At 50.1% G+C, this 19,695-nt stretch overlaps 1 protein-coding gene and 1 pseudogene across 2 annotated transcripts; both read left to right on the top strand.

The window, feature by feature from the left end:
* Positions 1 to 1,594: 1,594 nt before the first annotated feature.
* On the top strand, positions 1,595 to 8,893 carry LOC311234655 (E3 ubiquitin-protein ligase TRIP12-like; annotated as a pseudogene). Its single transcript has 3 exons — positions 1,595 to 2,891; positions 3,491 to 4,219; positions 5,173 to 8,893. The product of its transcript is annotated as an E3 ubiquitin-protein ligase TRIP12-like (transcript).
* A 1,601-nt stretch (positions 8,894 to 10,494) lies between these two features.
* On the top strand, positions 10,495 to 16,245 carry LOC311234653 (E3 ubiquitin-protein ligase TRIP12-like; the record flags this gene model as incomplete). Its single annotated transcript, XM_084321899.1, has 1 exon — positions 10,495 to 16,245. The coding sequence occupies one exon, from the start codon at positions 10,495 to 10,497 to the stop codon at positions 16,243 to 16,245; it is 5,751 nt and encodes a 1,916-aa protein (XP_084178025.1).
* Positions 16,246 to 19,695: the final 3,450 nt, after the last annotated feature.

Genomic DNA, 19,695 nt, shown 5'->3' with positions numbered 1-19,695 from the left:
ACACAGAGGAGCGTAGGACCCGTGTACGCACGGTTGATAAATCCCAATATTTCTGTGCGTACACACATTCTAAATTCTGTGCTTACGTACGAAAATAGAACACTTTCTAAGAATTGTTGCTAAATGAGGGCCCTGGACACTGTATTCTGAATCCATCGACCACCAGAGACAGTCACCTGTGAACTGGGGCCTACCTGCATATGTGCATGGTGTCTTAAGACTGTGGTTTAGTGATATTAATGCTTAGAATTATCATGCTACTTTCTTCCAAGTATGAAATTATGATGTATTGATGATTGATTTATTGTTCTACCTAGTACTTGAGACTGTAGTTTGGTGATGTTGATGTTTGAAATTACCAAGGTGTGTGCCAAGAATGGAACAAAGGGAAATGTGAGTGTAATTTCATAAGTTCTCCCCATGAAGTCATGCTTATGCTTGCTACAAGACTCTTGCTACAAAACACTGCAGCCATTCATTATACTCAGAAAATCATGAGCAGGGGTGATAAGGTTTGCAACATCCAAGGTCAGCATGTTCCTGGGAGAGGGGCCCCGATTCATCAGAAACCTGTCTTCGTCTTCCGGATGCCCATATAAAACTTGACCCAATCAGAACTATCCTCCCAAAACTAAACGAACCAATGATACATCTCTATTCCATATGTTTATAAGCTAATACTTAGCTTTTGTTTTTACTTTTGCTCTGACAAACCTGTGATATACACTCTGGCAGACTAAAAGTCCCTCCATGGATGTACTGTACACCTTTTTCAAATAAACCAACACGTGAGTATTCAGAACCTTTATCTCCTTGCTTCATTTGATTACTTGATTCTTGTCTGACCTTGTTACTGTTTGCTATAATGCCGGGCGAGAACCATCGTGGTCTGTACATTTAGATGCGCTCATAAGGCCTGTTCTGTGTTATTCTGCATTCATTAACCAATGATGACCAGTCGAAATCCATGACACTGTGCACCGCCGGCCAATGGGAGAGGGTCTGTATTGTCTCTGTATTGTCTCTATCCACATCAAAACGGTAGGCAAGGCACCTTGGTTGAGAAATGCAGGCTTTAATCTATGTTGTTTAGTCCATCTGTTCAGTACTGTTCAGTACTGTTTCAAGATACACAATGAGATCTTCTGAGAGAGAATTGTTGAATAGATACACAAATGTTCTAGAATGTTTGATTATGACATCATACTGTGACATCACAAATGTTCTATAATGTTCTATTATGACATCATACTGTGCCATCACAAATGTTCTAGAATGTTTGACTATGACATCATACTGTGACATCACAAATGTTCAGTAGTTTCAAGATGCACAATGAGATCTTCTGAGAGAGAATTGTTGAATAGATACACAAATGTTCTAGAATGTTTGATTATGACATCATACTGTGACAGCGCAAATGTTCTAGAATGTTCTATTATGACATCATACTGTGACATCACAAATGTTCTAGAATGTTTGACTATGACATCATACTGTGACATCACAAATGTTCTAGAATGTTCTATTATGACATCATACTCAATCTATGTTGTTTAGTCTATCTGTTCAGTACTGTTGTACAAGATGCACAATGAGTGATAAAACCCCAGAGACTAAGAAGGGCCCAGCTAAGTCCAAGAAGAGACCACTGGCATCGGAGCCGCCTGTGCCAACAGGCCGAGGCCAGAGCAAGAAGAGCGGGGCCTCTGGGGCCTCTCCCACCAAGAAACGGAAGAAGGCGGACTCCCTCCCCGGTCTGAGAAGCGCCACTGGGTCCCTCCCCAACCGCACAGAGGGAAGATCAGCAAAACCCACCAAGCTGGCGTCTAAATCGGCCGCCTCAGCCAAAGCTGGGTGTAGCACCGTGACGGACTCCTCCTCTTCTGCCTCCACCTCTTCCTCCTCCACAGGCACCAACAGCACTGCCCCACAGGGTGCCCGGGTCAAGCAGGGAAAAGACCAGAACAAGGCGCGCCGGTCCCGCTCTGCCTCAAGCCCCTCCCCCCGCCACAGAACCCGTGACAAGGAGCAGGCCAAAGCTGCTGCATCTTCCAAATTCGAGTGGGCAAAATTCAGCCCCAAAGTCAACCTGCCAAAGCCCAAACTGTCCCTGCCTGGATTCTCCAAGACTGAAACCTCTAAACCTGGGCCCTCAGGACTACAGGCCAAACTAGCAAGTTTTAGGAAGTCCACTAAGAAGTGCAGCGAGTCTCCTCCAGCAGAGCTCCCCAGCTTTCGGCGGAGCACGCGGCAGAAGACCACAGGCTCCTGTGCCAGCGCCAGTCAGCGCGGCTCAGGCCTGGGCAAGTGCGGGGCAGCCGAAGCTCGCCGACAGGAGAAAATGGCAGACTCCGACAACAACCAGGATGGGGCCAACTCATCAGCCACTCGCACTGACGAGGCACCGCAGGGGGCTTCAGCGTCTAGCTTAGTTGCTGGAGCTGTAGGTATGACCACCTCTGGAGAGAGTGAGTCCGATGACTCTGAAATGGGCAGGCTCCAGGCCCTGTTGGAGGCCAGGGGTCTCCCCCCACATCTCTTTGGGCCTGGCATGTCACAGCTGTTCCACAGGACCATAGGCAGCGGAGCCAGCTCCGAGGCTGCAGGGCCTGCAGGCCACAGGCGATGAGTCCCAGCAGCTCCAAGCCGCCATTGAGATGTGCCAGCTGCTGGTGATGGGCAACGAGGAGACACTGGGGGGATTCCCCGTCAAGAGCGTGGTGCCCGCTCTGATCACATTGTTACAAATGGAGCATAATTTTGACATTATGAATCATGCCTCCCGCGCTCTCACATACATGATGGAGGCACTTCCTCGATCCTCTGCTGTGGTGGTCGATGCCATTCCTGTCTTCCTGGAAAAGCTTCAGGTGATCCAGTTCATTGACGTAGCGCAGGGGTTCCCAAACTTTTCAGGCCAGGGCCCAGAAAATAAGGCGTCAGAGAGCCGCGGCCCAATGCACATCGTCGGGCTTTTTTTTTTTTTTTTTTTGCCAGGCGACCGATTTTTTAAGCCAAATATCACTTCAATCCTATTAAGTTAGTTCAAGTTAGTTATTCATTTATATGTGCTATTTATGAGAGGGCTAACTTGTTGCAAAATAATAATGATAATAATCATAGCCTCATTAAAATACTATTGTTGCTTCGGTTGTTTTCAGCGTTTTATGTGCATAATCTGTTATTTAGTTTGAAATGTTCGTTGAAATAAGTAGATTTTTAGTTTTTGTTTATTTATTAAGTTAATATAAAACCATATAGTCACATTTTAGAATACAATAGAATAGAATTTTAGAATACAACTAGAAACACTGTCCTGGCCTGCTTCTAAGTTCAGTGGCCTGACAAAAAGAAATAAAAATAAAAAAATAAAAAATAAATGATTTTTTTTTTTTTTTTTTTTTTTTTTTTAAATCATCTCGCGGCCCACCCGTGGCTGCTCGCAGCCCACCTTTGGGTCGCGACCCCGACTTTGGGAACCACTGACGTAGCGGAGCAGGCACTGACTGCCTTGGAGATGTTGTCAAGGCGACACAGCAAAGCCATCCTGCAGGCTGGTGGGCTTGCTGTCTGTCTGCTGTACTTGGAGTTCTTCAGCATCAACGCCCAGAGGACCGCCCTGGCTATCGCAGCCAACTGCTGCCAGAGCATCACCCCAGACGAGTTCCACTTTGTTGCTGACTCTCGGCCACTGCTGACTCAGAGACTCACTCACCAGGATAATAAATCTGTCAAAAGCACTTGTCTCTGTTTCGCCAGATTGGTGGACAACTTCCAGCACGAGGAGAACCTTCTGCAGCAGGTGGCCTCACGGGACCTGCTGACCAACATTCAGCAGCTGTTTGTGGTCACCCCTCCTGTGCTGAGCTCTGGGATGTTCATCATGGTGGTCCGCATGTTCTCCCTCATGTGCTCCAACTGCCCCTGCCTGGCCGTGCAGCTCATGAAGCAGAACATAGCGGAGACTCTGCGCTACCTCCTGTGCGGTGCATCAAATGGTAGCTGCCAGGAGCAGATTGATCTGGTTCCCTGGAGCCCTCAGGAGCTCTATGAACTCACCTCCCTCATATGTGAGCTGATGCCCTGTCAGCCCAGAGAAGGCATCTTTGATCTTTGCTGTGGATGTGATGCTGAAGAAGGGCAGTGCCCAGACCACAGAGGGATCCATCTGGCAGTGGAGGGATGACCGGGCTCTGTGGCACCCTTACAACTGCAGCGACAGCTAGAGCTGCCGCGGTATTGCTGTTTTCCTTACCGCACAAATTTGCGAAATATTTCCTACCGCTGCGGTAATAACCGCACACACACACACACAAAAAAAAAGTTTGAATGCATTTTTTTTGTAGTCTACTCTTTATAGCATATAGCCTGCCTCTAGTCTAAATGTCTATCTTTAGAGGATGACTTTGCAGCATGAATATTGTTTGGGATTCGGCAAGCACGCATTCGTTAAAAGTGAAACACGGATTCGAAGTATCCCCTCTGTGTCGCGGGCAGGTTACCCCCCGACCCTTTCTTCTTCTTATTATTATTATAACGTTACTACTTATGATTACAAAGGCATTCGTTTTGTGGCATTACGTTATATAGTTACACGTTCGTATTTACCGGACCATAGCAAGGCACAAGCGTTACTCAATTCATATCTCAGTTCCTTTCTTTGCTCAGAGCGTGCAAAGTTGTACCCATTCTGCGGTCTGTTAATAAAGTTTTCAATCAGACAAGTGTATAGAACGAAGGGCTTTTATTATAACATTTCGTTGCAGTAAAATCATTATGCCTCGTTCCCTGAGGAGCGACGGTACGTCGGTAATCCACTCCGGTCTCCGGTGGGAGCTAACGTATATTAGCCGTGTTGTGACTGAGCTCTGATCAATGGCTGAGATTCAGGAAGTAAAAGCACTGCAAGACGATCCAACGTGTGAAGCGTCTCTCTTCTGACCAATCAGTGGTCTGCAATGTTTCACATGACTTTTCTGGTACCCAATAGGGTCGCTTGGAACCTCGATAGAGGAGTAGGGTATATCTGCAGAGCCGCAAGCCCAACGAGAGAAGGGTATTTTATTATTATAAAAAAAAAACAGCAGTGACGCGGTATTCAGCCTACTCTTGCGGTGGGCGTGATGTAACAGCGATACCGCGGTAATGCGGTAATCGCGGCAGCTCTAGCGACAGCCGCATTATTGAGACGGCCCACCAGAATGGAGAGGACGAGATCAGCTTATCCACCTTGAGTCGAGTCTACACCATCGACTTCAACTCTATGCAGCAGATCAACGAGGACACAGGCACGGCACAAGGTATCCAGAGGAAACCTAATCCTCTAGCCAACCCCAATCCAGGGGCTCACCAGGAGGTACGGCGGGAGGATGCGCGGGCCCAGCTGATGAAGGAGGACCCTGAGCTGGCCAAGTGCTTCATCAAGACCCTGTTTGGGGTCCTGTACGAGGTGTACAGCTCCTCGGCTGACCCTGCCGTCAGACATAAGTGCCTTAGAGCCATCCTCAGGATCATCTTCTTTGCCGACGCAGAGCTGCTGAAGGATGTGCTGAGGAACCATGCTGTGTCCAGTTCCCATGTGTCCCTTTACAGTCACATTGCCTCCATGCTGTCCAGCCAAGACCTGAAGATTGTAGTGGGTTCTCTGCAGATGGCTGAGATCCTAATGCAGAAGCTGCCTGGTGTCTTCAGTGTCTATTTCAGAAGAGAAGGCGTGATGCACCAGGTGAAGAACCTGTCTGAGTCGGAGACCTTCTTGGTCACCAGTCCCCCCAAGGCCTGCACCAGTGGCACTGCCAGTTTGTGTACCACAACTATCAGCACTGCCACCACTACAGCAGCATCTAATGCCACTCCTGACCTGGGCTCGCCCAGCTTCCAGCACAGCATGGACGACTCACTGGACCTCAGCCCTCAGGGGCGGTTAAGTGACGTCCTGAAGAGGAAACGGCTGCCCAAGAGAGGACCCAGATGGCCCAAGTACTCTCCTCCCAGGGATGACGACAAAGTAGACAATCAGGCTAAGAGCCCCACCACTACTCAGTCCCCCAAATCATCCTTCTTGGCCAGTCTCAATCCCAAGACATTGGGTAAACTGGGAGCCCAGATGAACAGCGCCAACTCTGAGCCCTCTCGCACGGCAGGGGTGAGTGGCCTGGCACAGGCCCCACCCAAGGACTCCATCTCCAACAACAGGGACAAGATCAAGGCCTGGATCAAAGAGATGGCCAGTAAATTTGTGGAATGCTACTTTAACTCCGAGAACGTGGACGGCACCAACCCTGCCCTGAATGTACTCCAGAGACTCTGCACAGCCACCGAGCAGCTCAGCCTGAAGGTGGATGGTGGTGTGGAGTGCCTGGTGGAGATCTGCAGTATTGTATCAGAGTCTGACGTGTCGTCGTTTGAGATCCAGCACAGTGGGCTGGTCAAACAGCTGCTGATCTACCTGACCTCCAACACGGACAGGGACTTGATCACCCGCGATGTGCGGCTCAAGAGGTTCCTGCACGTCTTCTTTGGCTGTCCGATTCCTGGGATGGAGCCTGCAGGTCGCCTGGATCCGTCTGATAACGGTCCTCTCCTGGCCTTGGTGCACAAGATGAACAACTGCCTGAGCCAAATGGAGCAGTTCCCTGTCAAATTGCACGACTTCCCCAGCGGCAACGGCAATGGGAGCAGAGGCTCTCAGGCACTGAAGTTCTTTAACACACACCAGTTGCAGTGCCAGCTACAAAGGCACCCAGATTGCACTAATGTGAAGCAATGGAAGGGCGGTCCAGTGAAGATCAACCCCCTGGCGTTGGTGCAGGCCATTGAGAGATACCGTTACGGGCGAATCAGAGAGGAAGATGAAGACAGCGACGATGATGGTTCCGATGATGAAATTGACGAGTCGCTGGCTGCCCAGTTCCTGAATTCAGGTAGCGTGCGCCACAGATTGCAGTTCTACATCGGTGACCACCTGTTGCCCTACAACATGACTGTGTACCAGGCCGTGCAGCAGTTCAGCCTCCAGGCAGAGGAGGAGAGGGAGTCCACAGACGCCAAGGCCAACCCGCTCGGACAAGCGGCCATCTGGACCAAAACACACACCATATGGTATAAGCCTGTGAGAGAAGACGAGGACGGCAGCAAAGACGCAGTGGGAGGGAAGCGTGGCCGAGCGCAGACCGCCCCCACCAAGACCTCGCCTCGCAACGCCAAGAAGCAGGATGAGCTGTGGCACAATGGTGTGTGTCCCAGTGTCGCCAGTCCTTTAGAGACGTACCTCATTTCGGAGCCACCAGAGACCATAACCTTTGACGACCCCTCTTTAGAGGTCAACCTGCTGCTCAGGGTCCTGTACTCCATCAGTAGATACTGGTTCTACCTGTATGATAGTGCTGCCTGTAAGGAGATCATCCCCACCAGTGAGTTCATCAACAGTAAGCTGACCACCAAGGCCAACCGGCAGCTGCAGGACCCGCTTGTCATCATGACCGGCAACATCCCCACCTGGCTCACGGAGCTGGGCAAGACCTGCCCGTTCTTCTTCCCCTTCGACACACGGCAGATGCTCTTCTATGTAACCGCCTTCGACCGCGACAGGGCCATGCAGCGCCTGCTCGACACCAACCCTGAGATCAACCAATCAGACTCTCAGGACAGCCGGGTGGCACCACGTCTCGACAGGAAAAAGAGGACGATAAACCGCGAGGAGCTGCTGAAGCAGGCGGAGTCGGTCATGCAGGACCTGGGCAGCCCCAGGGCCATGCTAGAGATCCAGTATGAGAATGAGGTGGGCACGGGTCTGGGCCCGACCCTGGAGTTCTACGCCCTGGTGTCCCAGGAGCTGCAGCGGGCCGACCTCGGCCTGTGGAGGGGTGAAGAGGTCACCCTGGCCAATCCTAAAGGGAGCCAAGAAGGGACCAAGTACATGTTCAGCTCCAGAGGACTGTTTGCTGTTCCCTTTGGCAGGACGACCAAACCAGCACACATTGCCAAAATCAAAATGAAGTTCCGCTTCTTGGGGAAACTGATGGCCAAAGCCATTATGGACTTCAGACTGCTGGACCTGCCCCTGGGGCTGCCCTTCTACAAGTGGATGCTGATGCATGAGACGTCCATCAGCTCCCATGACCTGGTCAACATCGACCCTGGTGTGGCCAAGTCCATCCAGCACCTGGAGGACATCATCCGCCAGAAGAAGAGGCTGGAGCAAGACCGTTCACAGACGAGGGAGACCTTACAGCAGGCCCTGGAGAGCCTCAACATGAATGGATGCTCAGTGGAGGACCTGGGCTTGGATTTTACCTTAATTGGGTTCCCCAACATCGATCTGAAGAAGGGGGGCAAAGACATCCCTGTCACCATCTACAACCTGGAGGAGTACCTCAGGTTGGTGGTATACTGGACCCTCAATGAAGGCGTGTCGAGGCAGTTTGAGTCGTTCAGGGAAGGGTTCGAGTCTGTCTTCCCCCTGCACCATCTGCAGTACTTCTATCCAGAGGAGCTGGACCAGCTGCTGTGTGGCAGCAAGTCCGAGACGTGGGACGTCATGACGTTAATGGAATGCTGTCGGCCCGACCACGGCTACACACACGACAGCCGCATGGTGAGGTTCCTGTTTGAAGTGCTGAGCAGCTTCGACGCTGAGCAGCAAAGGCTCTTCCTGCAGTTTGTCACTGGAAGCCCCAGGCTGCCTGTCTGAGGATTCCGGAGTCTCAACCCTCCTCTGACCATCGTGAGGAAGACATTCGAGTCCACGGAGAACCCCGACGACTTCCTCCCTTCAGTCATGACCTGTTTCAACTACCTGAAGCTCCCAGACTACTCCAGCATAGAGATCATGCGCGAGAAACTGTTAATCGCGGCCCGCGAGGGCCAGCAGTCTTTCCACCTCTCCTGATCGCACCGCGTCTCACATTCAAAATGCCTTCTACAAGTAACCCATGAAGTTATGACTTCCCTCTAATTAATTTGTTTTTTTGTTTTTTTTGTAATCACATACATCAAGGCAACGTGTACAGCCTTCTTGTTTAGAGAAAGCAGCTTGGAGAAAAATTAGACTTCAGATATATATTTGCTGCCCCCGTCTCCTACAAAACGGAAGGCGTTACATGACTCACAGAACTTAAAAAAAAACAAAAGCTACAGTAAGTGTATTAGTTTATAAACATATGGAATAGAGATGTATCATTGGTTCGTTTAGTTTTGGGAGGATAGTTCTGATTGGGTCAAGTTTTATATGGGCATCCGGAAGACCCGGGGCCCCTCTCCCAGGAACATGCTGACCTTGGATGTTGCAAACCTTATCACCCCTGCTCATTTTCTGAGTATAATGAATGGCTGCAGTGTCTTGTAGCAAGCATAAGCATGACTTCATGGGGAGAACTTACAACAAAGCAGGGGTGATAAGGTTTGCAACATCCAAGGTCAGCATGTTCCTGGGAGAGGGGCCACGATTCATCAGAAACCTGTCTTCCCGATGCCCATATAAAACTTGACCCAATCAGAACTATCCTCCCAAAACTAAACGAACCAATGATACATCTCTATTCCATATGTTTATAAACTAATACACTTAGCTTAGCTTTTGTTTTTATTTTGCTCTGACAAACCTGTGATATACACTCTGGCAGACTAAAAGTCCCTCCATGGATGTACTGTACACCTTTTTCAAATAAACCAACACGTGAGTATTCAGAACCTTTATCTCCTTGCTTCATTTGATTACTTGATTCTTGTCTGACCTTGTTACTGTTTGCTATAATGCCGGGCGAGAACCATCGTGGTCTGTACATTTAGATGCGCTCATAAGGCCTGTCCTGTGTTATTCTGCATTCATTAACCAATGATGACCAGATTTGATGACCAGTCGAAATCCTTGACACTGTGCACCGCCGGCCAATGGGAGAGGGTCTGTATTGTCTCTGTATTGTCTCTATCCACATCAAAACGGTAGGCAAGGCACCTTGGTTGAGAAATGCAGGCTTCAATCTATGTTGTTTAGTCCATCTGTTCAGTACTGTTCAGTACTGTTTCAAGATACACAATGAGATATTCTGAGAGAGAATTGTTGAATAGATACACAAATGTTCTAGAATGTTTGATTATGACATCATACTGTGACATCACAAATGTTCTATAATGGTCTATTATGACATCATACTGTGACATCACAAATGTTCTAGAATGACTATGACATCATACTGTGACATCACAAATGTTCAGTACTGGTTCAAGATGCACAATGAGATCTTCTGAGAGAGAATTGTTGAATAGATACACAAATGTTCTAGAATGTTTGATTATGACATCATACTGTGACATCACAAATGTTCTAGAATGTTCTATTATGACATCATACTGTGACATCACAAATGTTCTAGAATGTTTGACTATGACATCATACTGTGACATCACAAATGGTCTAGAATGTTCTATTATGACATCATACTCAATCTATGTTGTTTAGTCTATCTGTTCAGTACTGTTTCAAGATGCACAATGAGTGATAAAACCCCAGAGACTAAGAAGGGCCCAGCTAAGTCCAAGAAGAGACCACTGGCATCGGAGCCGCCTGTGCCCACAGGCCGAGGCCAGAGCAAGAGGAGCGGGGCCTCTGGGGCCTCTCCCACCCAGAAACAGAAGAAGGCGGACTCCCTCCCCGGTCTGAGAAGCGCCACTGGGTCCCTCCCCAACCGCACCGAGGGAAGATCAGCAAAACCCACCAAGCTGGCGTCTAAATCGGCCGCCTCAGCCAAAGCTGGGTGTAGCACCGTGACGGACTCCTCCTCTTCTGCCTCCACCTCTTCCTCCTCCACAGGCACCAACAGCACTGCCCCACAGGGTGCCCGGGTCAAGCAGGGAAAAGACCAGAACAAGACGCGCCGGTCCCGCTCTGCCTCAAGCCCCTCCCCCCGCCGCAGCACCCGTGACAAGGAGCAGGCCAAAACTGCTGCATCTTCCAAATTCGAGTGGGCAAAATTCAGCCCCAAAGTCAACCTGCCAAAGCCCAAACTGTCCCTGCCTGGATTCTCCAAGACTGAAACCTCTAAACCTGGGCCCTCAGGACTACAGGCCAAACTAGCAAGTTTTAGGAAGTCTACTAAGAAGTGCAGCGAGTCTCCTCCAGCAGAGCTCCCCAGCTTTCGGCGGAGCACGCAGCAGAAGACCACAGGCTCCTGTGCCAGCGCCAGTCAGCGCGGCTCAGGCCTGGGCAAGTGCGGGGCAGCCGAAGCTCGCCGACAGGAGAAAATGGCAGACTCCGACAACAACCAGGATGGGGCCAACTCATCAGCCACTCGCACTGACGAGGCACCGCAGGGGGCTTCAGCGTCTAGCTCAGTTGCTGGAGCTGTAGGTATGACCACCTCTGGAGAGAGTGAGTCCGATGACTCTGAAATGGGCAGGCTCCAGGCCCTGTTGGAGGCCAGGGGTCTCCCCCCACATCTCTTTGGGCCTGGCATGTCACAGCTGTTCCACAGGACCATAGGCAGCGGAGCCAGCTCCGAGGCTCAGCAGCTGCTGCAGGGCCTGCAGGCCACAGGCGATGAGTCCCAGCAGCTCCAAGCCGCCATTGAGATGTGCCAGCTGCTGGTGATGGGCAACGAGGAGACACTGGGGGGATTCCCCGTCAAGAGCGTGGTGCCCGCTCTGATCACATTGTTACAAATGGAGCATAATTTTGACATTATGAATCATGCCTCCCGCGCTCTCACATACATGATGGAGGCACTTCCTCGATCCTCTGCTGTGGTGGTCGATGCCATTCCTGTCTTCCTGGAAAAGCTTCAGGTGATCCAGTTCATTGACGTAGCGGAGCAGGCACTGACTGCCTTGGAGATGTTGTCAAGGCGACACAGCAAAGCCATCCTGCAGGCTGGTGGGCTTGCTGTCTGTCTGCTGTACTTGGAGTTCTTCAGCATCAACGCCCAGAGGACCGCCCTGGCTATCGCAGCCAACTGCTGCCAGAGCATCACCCCAGACGAGTTCCACTTTGTTGCTGACTCTCTGCCACTGCTGACTCAGAGACTCACTCACCAGGATAATAAATCTGTCAAAAGCACTTGTCTCTGTTTCGCCAGATTGGTGGACAACTTCCAGCACGAGGAGAACCTTCTGCAGCAGGTGGCCTCACGGGACATGCTGACGAACATTCAGCAGCTGTTTGTGGTCACCCCTCCTGTGCTGAGCTCTGGGATGTTCATCATGGTGGTCCGCATGTTCTCCCTCATGTGCTCCAACTGCCCCTGCCTGGCCGTGCAGCTCATGAAGCAGAACATAGCGGAGACTCTGCGCTACCTCCTGTGCGGTGCATCAAATGGTAGCTGCCAGGAGCAGATTGATCTGGTTCCCTGGAGCCCTCAGGAGCTCTATGAACTCACCTCCCTCATATGTGAGCTGATGCCCTGTCAGCCCAGAGAAGGCATCTTTGCTGTGGATGTGATGCTGAAGAAGGGCAGTGCCCAGACCACAGAGGGATCCATCTGGCAGTGGAGGGATGACCGGGCTCTGTGGCACCCTTACAACCGCAGCGACAGCCGCATTATTGAGACGGCCCACCAGAATGGAGAGGACGAGATCAGCTTATCCACCTTGAGTCGAGTCTACACCATCGACTTCAACTCTATGCAGCAGATCAACGAGGACACAGGCACGGTACAAGGTATCCAGAGGAAACCTAATCCTCTAGCCAACCCCAATCCAGGGGCTCACCAGGAGGTACGGCGGGAGGATGCGCGGGCCCAGCTGATGAAGGAGGACCCTGAGCTGGCCAAGTGCTTCATCAAGACCCTGTTTGGGGTCCTGTACGAGGTGTACAGCTCCTCGGCTGGCCCTGCCGTCAGACATAAGTGCCTTAGAGCCATCCTCAGGATCATCTTCTTTGCCGACGCAGAGCTGCTGAAGGATGTGCTGAGGAACCATGCTGTGTCCAGTTCCCATGTGTCCCTTTACAGTCACATTGCCTCCATGCTGTCCAGCCAAGACCTGAAGATTGTAGTGGGTTCTCTGCAGATGGCTGAGATCCTAATGCAGAAGCTGCCTGGTGTCTTCAGTGTCTATTTCAGAAGAGAAGGCGTGATGCACCAGGTGAAGAACCTGTCTGAGTCGGAGACCTTCTTGGTCACCAGTCCCCCCAAGGCCTGCACCAGTGGCACTGCCAGTTTGTGTACCACAACTATTAGCACTGCCACCACTACAGCAGCATCTAATGCCACTCCTGACCTGGGCTCGCCCAGCTTCCAGCACAGCATGGACGACTCACTGGACCTCAGCCCTCAGGGGCGGTTAAGTGACGTCCTGAAGAGGAAACGGCTACCCAAGAGAGGACCCAGATGGCCCAAGTACTCTCCTCCCAGGGATGACGACAAAGTAGACAATCAGGCTAAGAGCCCCACCACTACTCAGTCCCCCAAATCATCCTTCTTGGCCAGTCTCAATCCCAAGACATTGGGTAAACTGGGAGCCCAGACGAACAGCGCCAACTCTGAGCCCTCTCGCACGGCAGGGGTGAGTGGCCTGGCACAGGCCCCACCCAAGGACTCCATCTCCAACAACAGGGACAAGATCAAGGCCTGGATCAAAGAGACGGCCAGTAAATTTGTGGAATGCTACTTTAACTCCGAGAACGTGGACGGCACCAACCCTGCCCTGAATGTACTCCAGAGACTCTGCACAGCCACCGAGCAGCTCAGCCTGCAGGTGGATGGTGGTGTGGAGTGCCTGGTGGAGATCTGCAGTATTGTATCAGAGTCTGACGTGTCGTCGTTTGAGATCCAGCACAGTGGGCTGGTCAAACAGCTGCTGATCTACCTGACCTCCAACACGGACATGGACTTGATCACCCGCGATGTGCGGCTCAAGAGGTTCCTGCACGTCTTCTTTGGCTGTCCGATTCCTGGGATGGAGCCTGCAGGTCGCCTGGATCCGTCTGATAACGGTCCTCTCCTGGCCTTGGTGCACAAGATGAACAACTGCCTGAGCCAAATGGAGCAGTTCCCTGTCAAATTGCACGACTTCCCCAGCGGCAACGGCAATGGGAGCAGAGGCTCTCAGGCACTGAAGTTCTTTAACACACACCAGTTGCAGTGCCAGCTACAAAGGCACCCAGATTGCACTAATGTGAAGCAATGGAAGGGCGGTCCAGTGAAGATCAACCCCCTGGCGTTGGTGCAGGCCATTGAGAGATACCGTTACGGGCGAATCAGAGAGGAAGATGAAGACAGCGACGATGATGGTTCCGATGATGAAATTGACGAGTCGCTGGCTGCCCAGTTCCTGAATTCAGGTAGCGTGCGCCACAGATTGCAGTTCTACATCGGTGACCACCTGTTGCCCTACAACATGACTGTGTACCAGGCCGTGCAGCAGTTCAGCCTCCAGGCAGAGGAGGAGAGGGAGTCCACAGACGCCGAGGCCAACCCGCTCGGACAAGCGGCCATCTGGACCAAAACACACACCATATGGTATAAGCCTGTGAGAGAAGACGAGGACGGCAGCAAAGACGCAGTGGGAGGGAAGCGTGGCCGAGCGCAGACCGCCCCCACCAAGACCTCGCCTCGCAACGCCAAGAAGCAGGATGAGCTGTGGCACAATGGTGTGTGTCCCAGTGTCGCCAGTCCTTTAGAGACGTACCTCATTTCGGAGCCACCAGAGACCATAACCTTTGACGACCCCTCTTTAGAGGTCAACCTGCTGCTCAGGGTCCTGTACTCCATCAGTAGATACTGGTTCTACCTGTATGATAGTGCTGCCTGTAAGGAGATCATCCCCACCAGTGAGTTCATCAACAGTAAGCTGACCACCAAGGCCAACCGGCAGCTGCAGGACCCGCTTGTCATCATGACCGGCAACATCCCCACCTGGCTCACGGAGCTGGGCAAGACCTGCCCGTTCTTCTTCCCCTTCGACACACGGCAGATGCTCTTCTATGTAACCGCCTTCGACCGCGACAGGGCCATGCAGCGCCTGCTCGACACCAACCCTGAGATCAACCAATCAGACTCTCAGGACAGCCGGGTGGCACCATGTCTCGACAGGAAAAAGAGGACGATAAACCGCGAGGAGCTGCTGAAGCAGGCGGAGTCGGTCATGCAGGACCTGGGCAGCCCCAGGGCCATGCTAGAGATCCAGTATGAGAATGAGGTGGGCACGGGTCTGGGCCCGACCCTGGAGTTCTACGCCCTGGTGTCCCAGGAGCTGCAGCGGGCCGACCTCGGCCTGTGGAGGGGTGAAGAGGTCACCCTGGCCAATCCTAAAGGGAGCCAAGAAGGGACCAAGTACATGTTCAGCTCCAGAGGACTGTTTGCTGTTCCCTTTGGCAGGACGACCAAACCAGCACACATTGCCAAAATCAAAATGAAGTTCCGCTTCTTGGGGAAACTGATGGCCAAAGCCATTATGGACTTCAGACTGCTGGACCTGCCCCTGGGGCTGCCCTTCTACAAGTGGATGCTGATGCATGAGACGTCCATCAGCTCCCATGACCTGGTCAACATCGACCCTGGTGTGGCCAAGTCCATCCAGCACCTGGAGGACATCATCCGCCAGAAGAAGAGGCTGGAGCAAGACCGTTCACAGACGAGGGAGACCTTACAGCAGGCCCTGGAGAGCCTCAACATGAATGGATGCTCAGTGGAGGACCTGGGCTTGGATTTTACCTTAATTGGGTTCCCCAACATCGATCTGAAGAAGGGGGGCAAAGACATCCCTGTCACCATCTACAACCTGGAGGAGTACCTCAGGTTGGTGGTATACTGGACCCTCAATGAAGGCGTGTCGAGGCAGTTTGAGTCGTTCAGGGAAGGGTTCGAGTCTGTCTTCCCCCTGCACCATCTGCAGTACTTCTATCCAGAGGAGCTGGACCAGCTGCTGTGTGGCAGCAAGTCCGAGACGTGGGACGTCATGACGTTAATGGAATGCTGTCGGCCCGACCACGGCTACACACACGACAGCCCCATGGTGAGGTTCCTGTTTGAAGTGCTGAGCAGCTTCGACGCCGAGCAGCAAAGGCTCTTCCTGCAGTTTGTCACTGGAAGCCCCAGGCTGCCTGTCGGAGGATTCCGGAGTCTCAACCCTCCTCTGACCATTGTGAGGAAGACATTCGAGTCCACGGAGAACCCCGACGACTTCCTCCCTTCAGTCATGACCTGTTTCAACTACCTGAAGCTCCCAGACTACTCCAGCATAGAGATCATGCGCGAGAAACTGTTAATCGCGGCCCGCGAGGGCCAGCAGTCTTTCCACCTCTCCTGATCGCACCGCGTCTCACATTCAAAATGCCTTCTACAAGTAACCCATGAAGTTATGACTTCCCTCTAATTAATTTGTTTTTTTGTTTTTTTTGTAATCACATACATCAAGGCAACGTGTACAGCCTTCTTGTTTAGAGAAAGCAGCTTGGAGAAAAATTAGACTTCAGATATATATTTGCTGCCCCCGTCTCCTACAAAACGGAAGGCGTTACATGACTCACAGAACTTAAAAAAAAAAAAAAAGCTACAGTAAGTGTATTAGTTTATAAACATATGGAATAGAGATGTATCATTGGTTCGTTTAGTTTTGGGAGGATAGTTCTGATTGGGTCAAGTTTTATATGGGCATCCGGAAGACCCGAGGCCCCTCTCCCAGGAACATGCTGACCTTGGATGTTGCAAACCTTATCACCCCTGCTCATTTTCTGAGTATAATGAATGGCTGCAGTGTCTTGTAGCAAGCATAAGCATGACTTCATGGGGAGAACTTACAACAAAGCAGGGGTGATAAGGTTTGCAACATCCAAGGTCAGCATGTTCCTGGGAGAGGGGCCACGATTCATCAGAAACCTGTCTTCCCGATGCCCATATAAAACTTGACCCAATCAGAACTATCCTCCCAAAACTAAACGAACCAATGATACATCTCTATTCCATATGTTTATAAACTAATACACTTAGCTTTTGTTTTTATTTTGCTCTGACAAACCTGTGATATACACTCTGGCAGACTAAAAGTCCCTCCATGGATGTACTGTACACCTTTTTCAAATAAACCAACACGTGAGTATTCAGAACCTTTATCTCCTTGCTTCATTTGATTACTTGATTCTTGTCTGACCTTGTTACTGTTTGCTATAATGCCGGGCGAGAACCATCGTGGTCTGTACATTTAGATGCGCTCATAAGGCCTGTCCTGTGTTATTCTGCATTCATTAACCAATGATGACCAGTCGAAATCCACGACATTCTTTGGTCAGAAGTGGGCGCTGACCGTTTCCTGCCTGGTGCAGACAGTCTCTTACCGGGGTCGCACCCCATCGCATCGCTCTGCTACAGCCACGCCAGGACAGTGAGAGAGTCTTAGGGTATCCGTCTGTCTGCACCGGCGGGACGGGCCAGCGTCCTCCCGGCATTTCACACAAACGTCACTAATATCAGGGATAAGCAGGAGAGGAGCAGTCTGAATATTTCATTCTGTGTGTGTGTGTGTGTGTAGTCACAACTACTTTGATATTTACTTTAGTAGTTAGTGTGTGTGTATGTGTGTATGTGTGTGTAGTCACAACTACTTTGATATTTACTTCAGTAGTTTGTGTGTGTGTGTGTGTGTGTGTGTGTGTGTGTGTGTGTGTGTGTGTGTGTGTGTGTGTGTGTGTGTGTGTGTGTGTGTGTGTGTGTGTGTGTGTGTGTGTGTGTGTGTGTGTGTGTGTGTGTGTGTGTGTGTGTGTGTGTGTGTGTGTGTGTGTGTGTGTGTGTGTGTGTGTGTGTGTGTGTGTGTGTGTGTGTGTGTGTGTGTGTTAGGGTTATGGTTAGAGTTAAAGTTAGTTATGTCCATGCAGAGCCACTAGTACCGATCTGATCCACCGCTATTACTGAACAGTTTAGACTTAGACAGTTTGGGGTCATTGGACAAAAGTGTTTGAGATATATGATACATTTATCTCCATTAGAGATAAATAATATGGTATCAGGTATCAGATTTTAGCATTGGGGAAATTATCTGATAGATACCCTGATAACAGACCCATATCTGATGCTGTGTTTTAGCCTGATAACAGACCCATATCTGATGCTGTGTTTTAGCCTGATAACAGACTCATATCTGATGCTGTGTTTTAGCCTGATAACAGACTCATATCTGATGCTGTGTTTTAGCCTGATAACAGACCCATATGGCCTACTGTTTAAGAGAAAGAGATAATAAAAAATATATAATACATTCAAAGGGGAAGAAACTGTACATTGATGAGCTAGGGGGCATCATATAGCAAAATGCAGATCTACCTTGTTCTGAGCAAACTCTGGGGACCTTAAGGACCAACCAGCCACTAGAACGGATTCCAAAATTACATTCCAATAATTATGTAGTATAAGGAGGTAGTTTAACTTAGTTTATCAATAATGATGTAGTATAAGGAGGTAGCTTACCAATAATGATGTAGTATAAGAAGATAGCTTACCAATAAGAGCCTTAAAAATTAAGGATTTGTTGTGCCTTTCCATCAGCGAGGACCAACCAGCCTTCTCATAAAGGACACAGTGATGAGTGTCATATCTATCATCATTAGTGATGAATCAGAGGGCAGAGTGATATACAGAGTCCAGGGATTTAAGGGTCGAGGCCGCAGCATGCCTAGAAATTACATCACCAGAGTCGACTGATAAGAAAACTGCTCTGACAACTCTCTTCCTACTAATCAAAGGAAAGCTGGTTCTGTTTCTGTATAGGAAGCCAATTTTCTGTCGCAACTTTGAGGCAAGGTTGTCCACATGGAATTTAAATGTACATTTCTCATCAAGCCACACACCAAGATATTTATATTCAGTGACTCTCTCAATGCTAGAATCACTTGAACCTGGAACCTCTAGGTTCCATCCTATAGAGGCAAATCTTTCCTGTGACAAAATGGCATCCAAGGTAATAAAAAAAAGTCAACCAACGAACTAGATTCTTGTACCGGATCTCCTCACTGGTAAACAAGAATACCCTGAAGACTCTGGCAGGAGCACTCATTCAAGGGTACTACGACTATGCTTGCACCTCATGAATCACTACCCACTTTCAAGAACACTCTCAAAGAACACCTACGGGAGACTGCAATTCGAAACTGGCCCCTACAAATGTCCTAACCCAGTTGTACAGTAAATGACCAAGTATGGCTTTGTCAGTATTCCAATGTACAGTGTACAGTGTCCCCCACCCACCCCCTACTCAATCCCCCCCCCCCCCCACCTCCAATGTACAGCCCCCCCCAACCCCCCCCCCCCCCCCCCCCTACCCACCCAACCCCACCCCACCTACCCAACCTCCCCCAATGTACAGTTTCTACGTCAAATGTATATACACTCTTTTTCTGGACACTTTTTGTATCACAAACAGTACTGTATTTACACATCTGGTATGTCATAAATGTATAGATATAGCAGTACTGTCTATCTGTATGTCGTGTGTGTCATATATGTTATGATGAATTGAAAATGGGGGACCCTGATGTAAACAAGATGAAAGTCTTTCTCTGGTCTGAATCCCCTTAACAATTGTATGTATTGAGCTGTACTGTACTGTACCCATTCTGCAATCTGTTAATAAACTTTTCAATCAATCAATCAATCAATGGTACCAAAGCACCTCAAAGGCGCTAAAAACAAGATTACAAACTTCACAAAACAAACTGGTCAGACTACTACTTGACCTTACTCCTAGAACCCACCTCACCCCTGCCCACTT

This window comes from Notolepis coatsorum, assembly GCF_963971535.1.
Source record: "Notolepis coatsorum genome assembly, chromosome: 9".
NCBI lineage: Eukaryota > Metazoa > Chordata > Actinopteri > Aulopiformes > Paralepididae > Notolepis > Notolepis coatsorum.
This window is presented reverse-complemented; position numbering and strand designations above follow the sequence as displayed.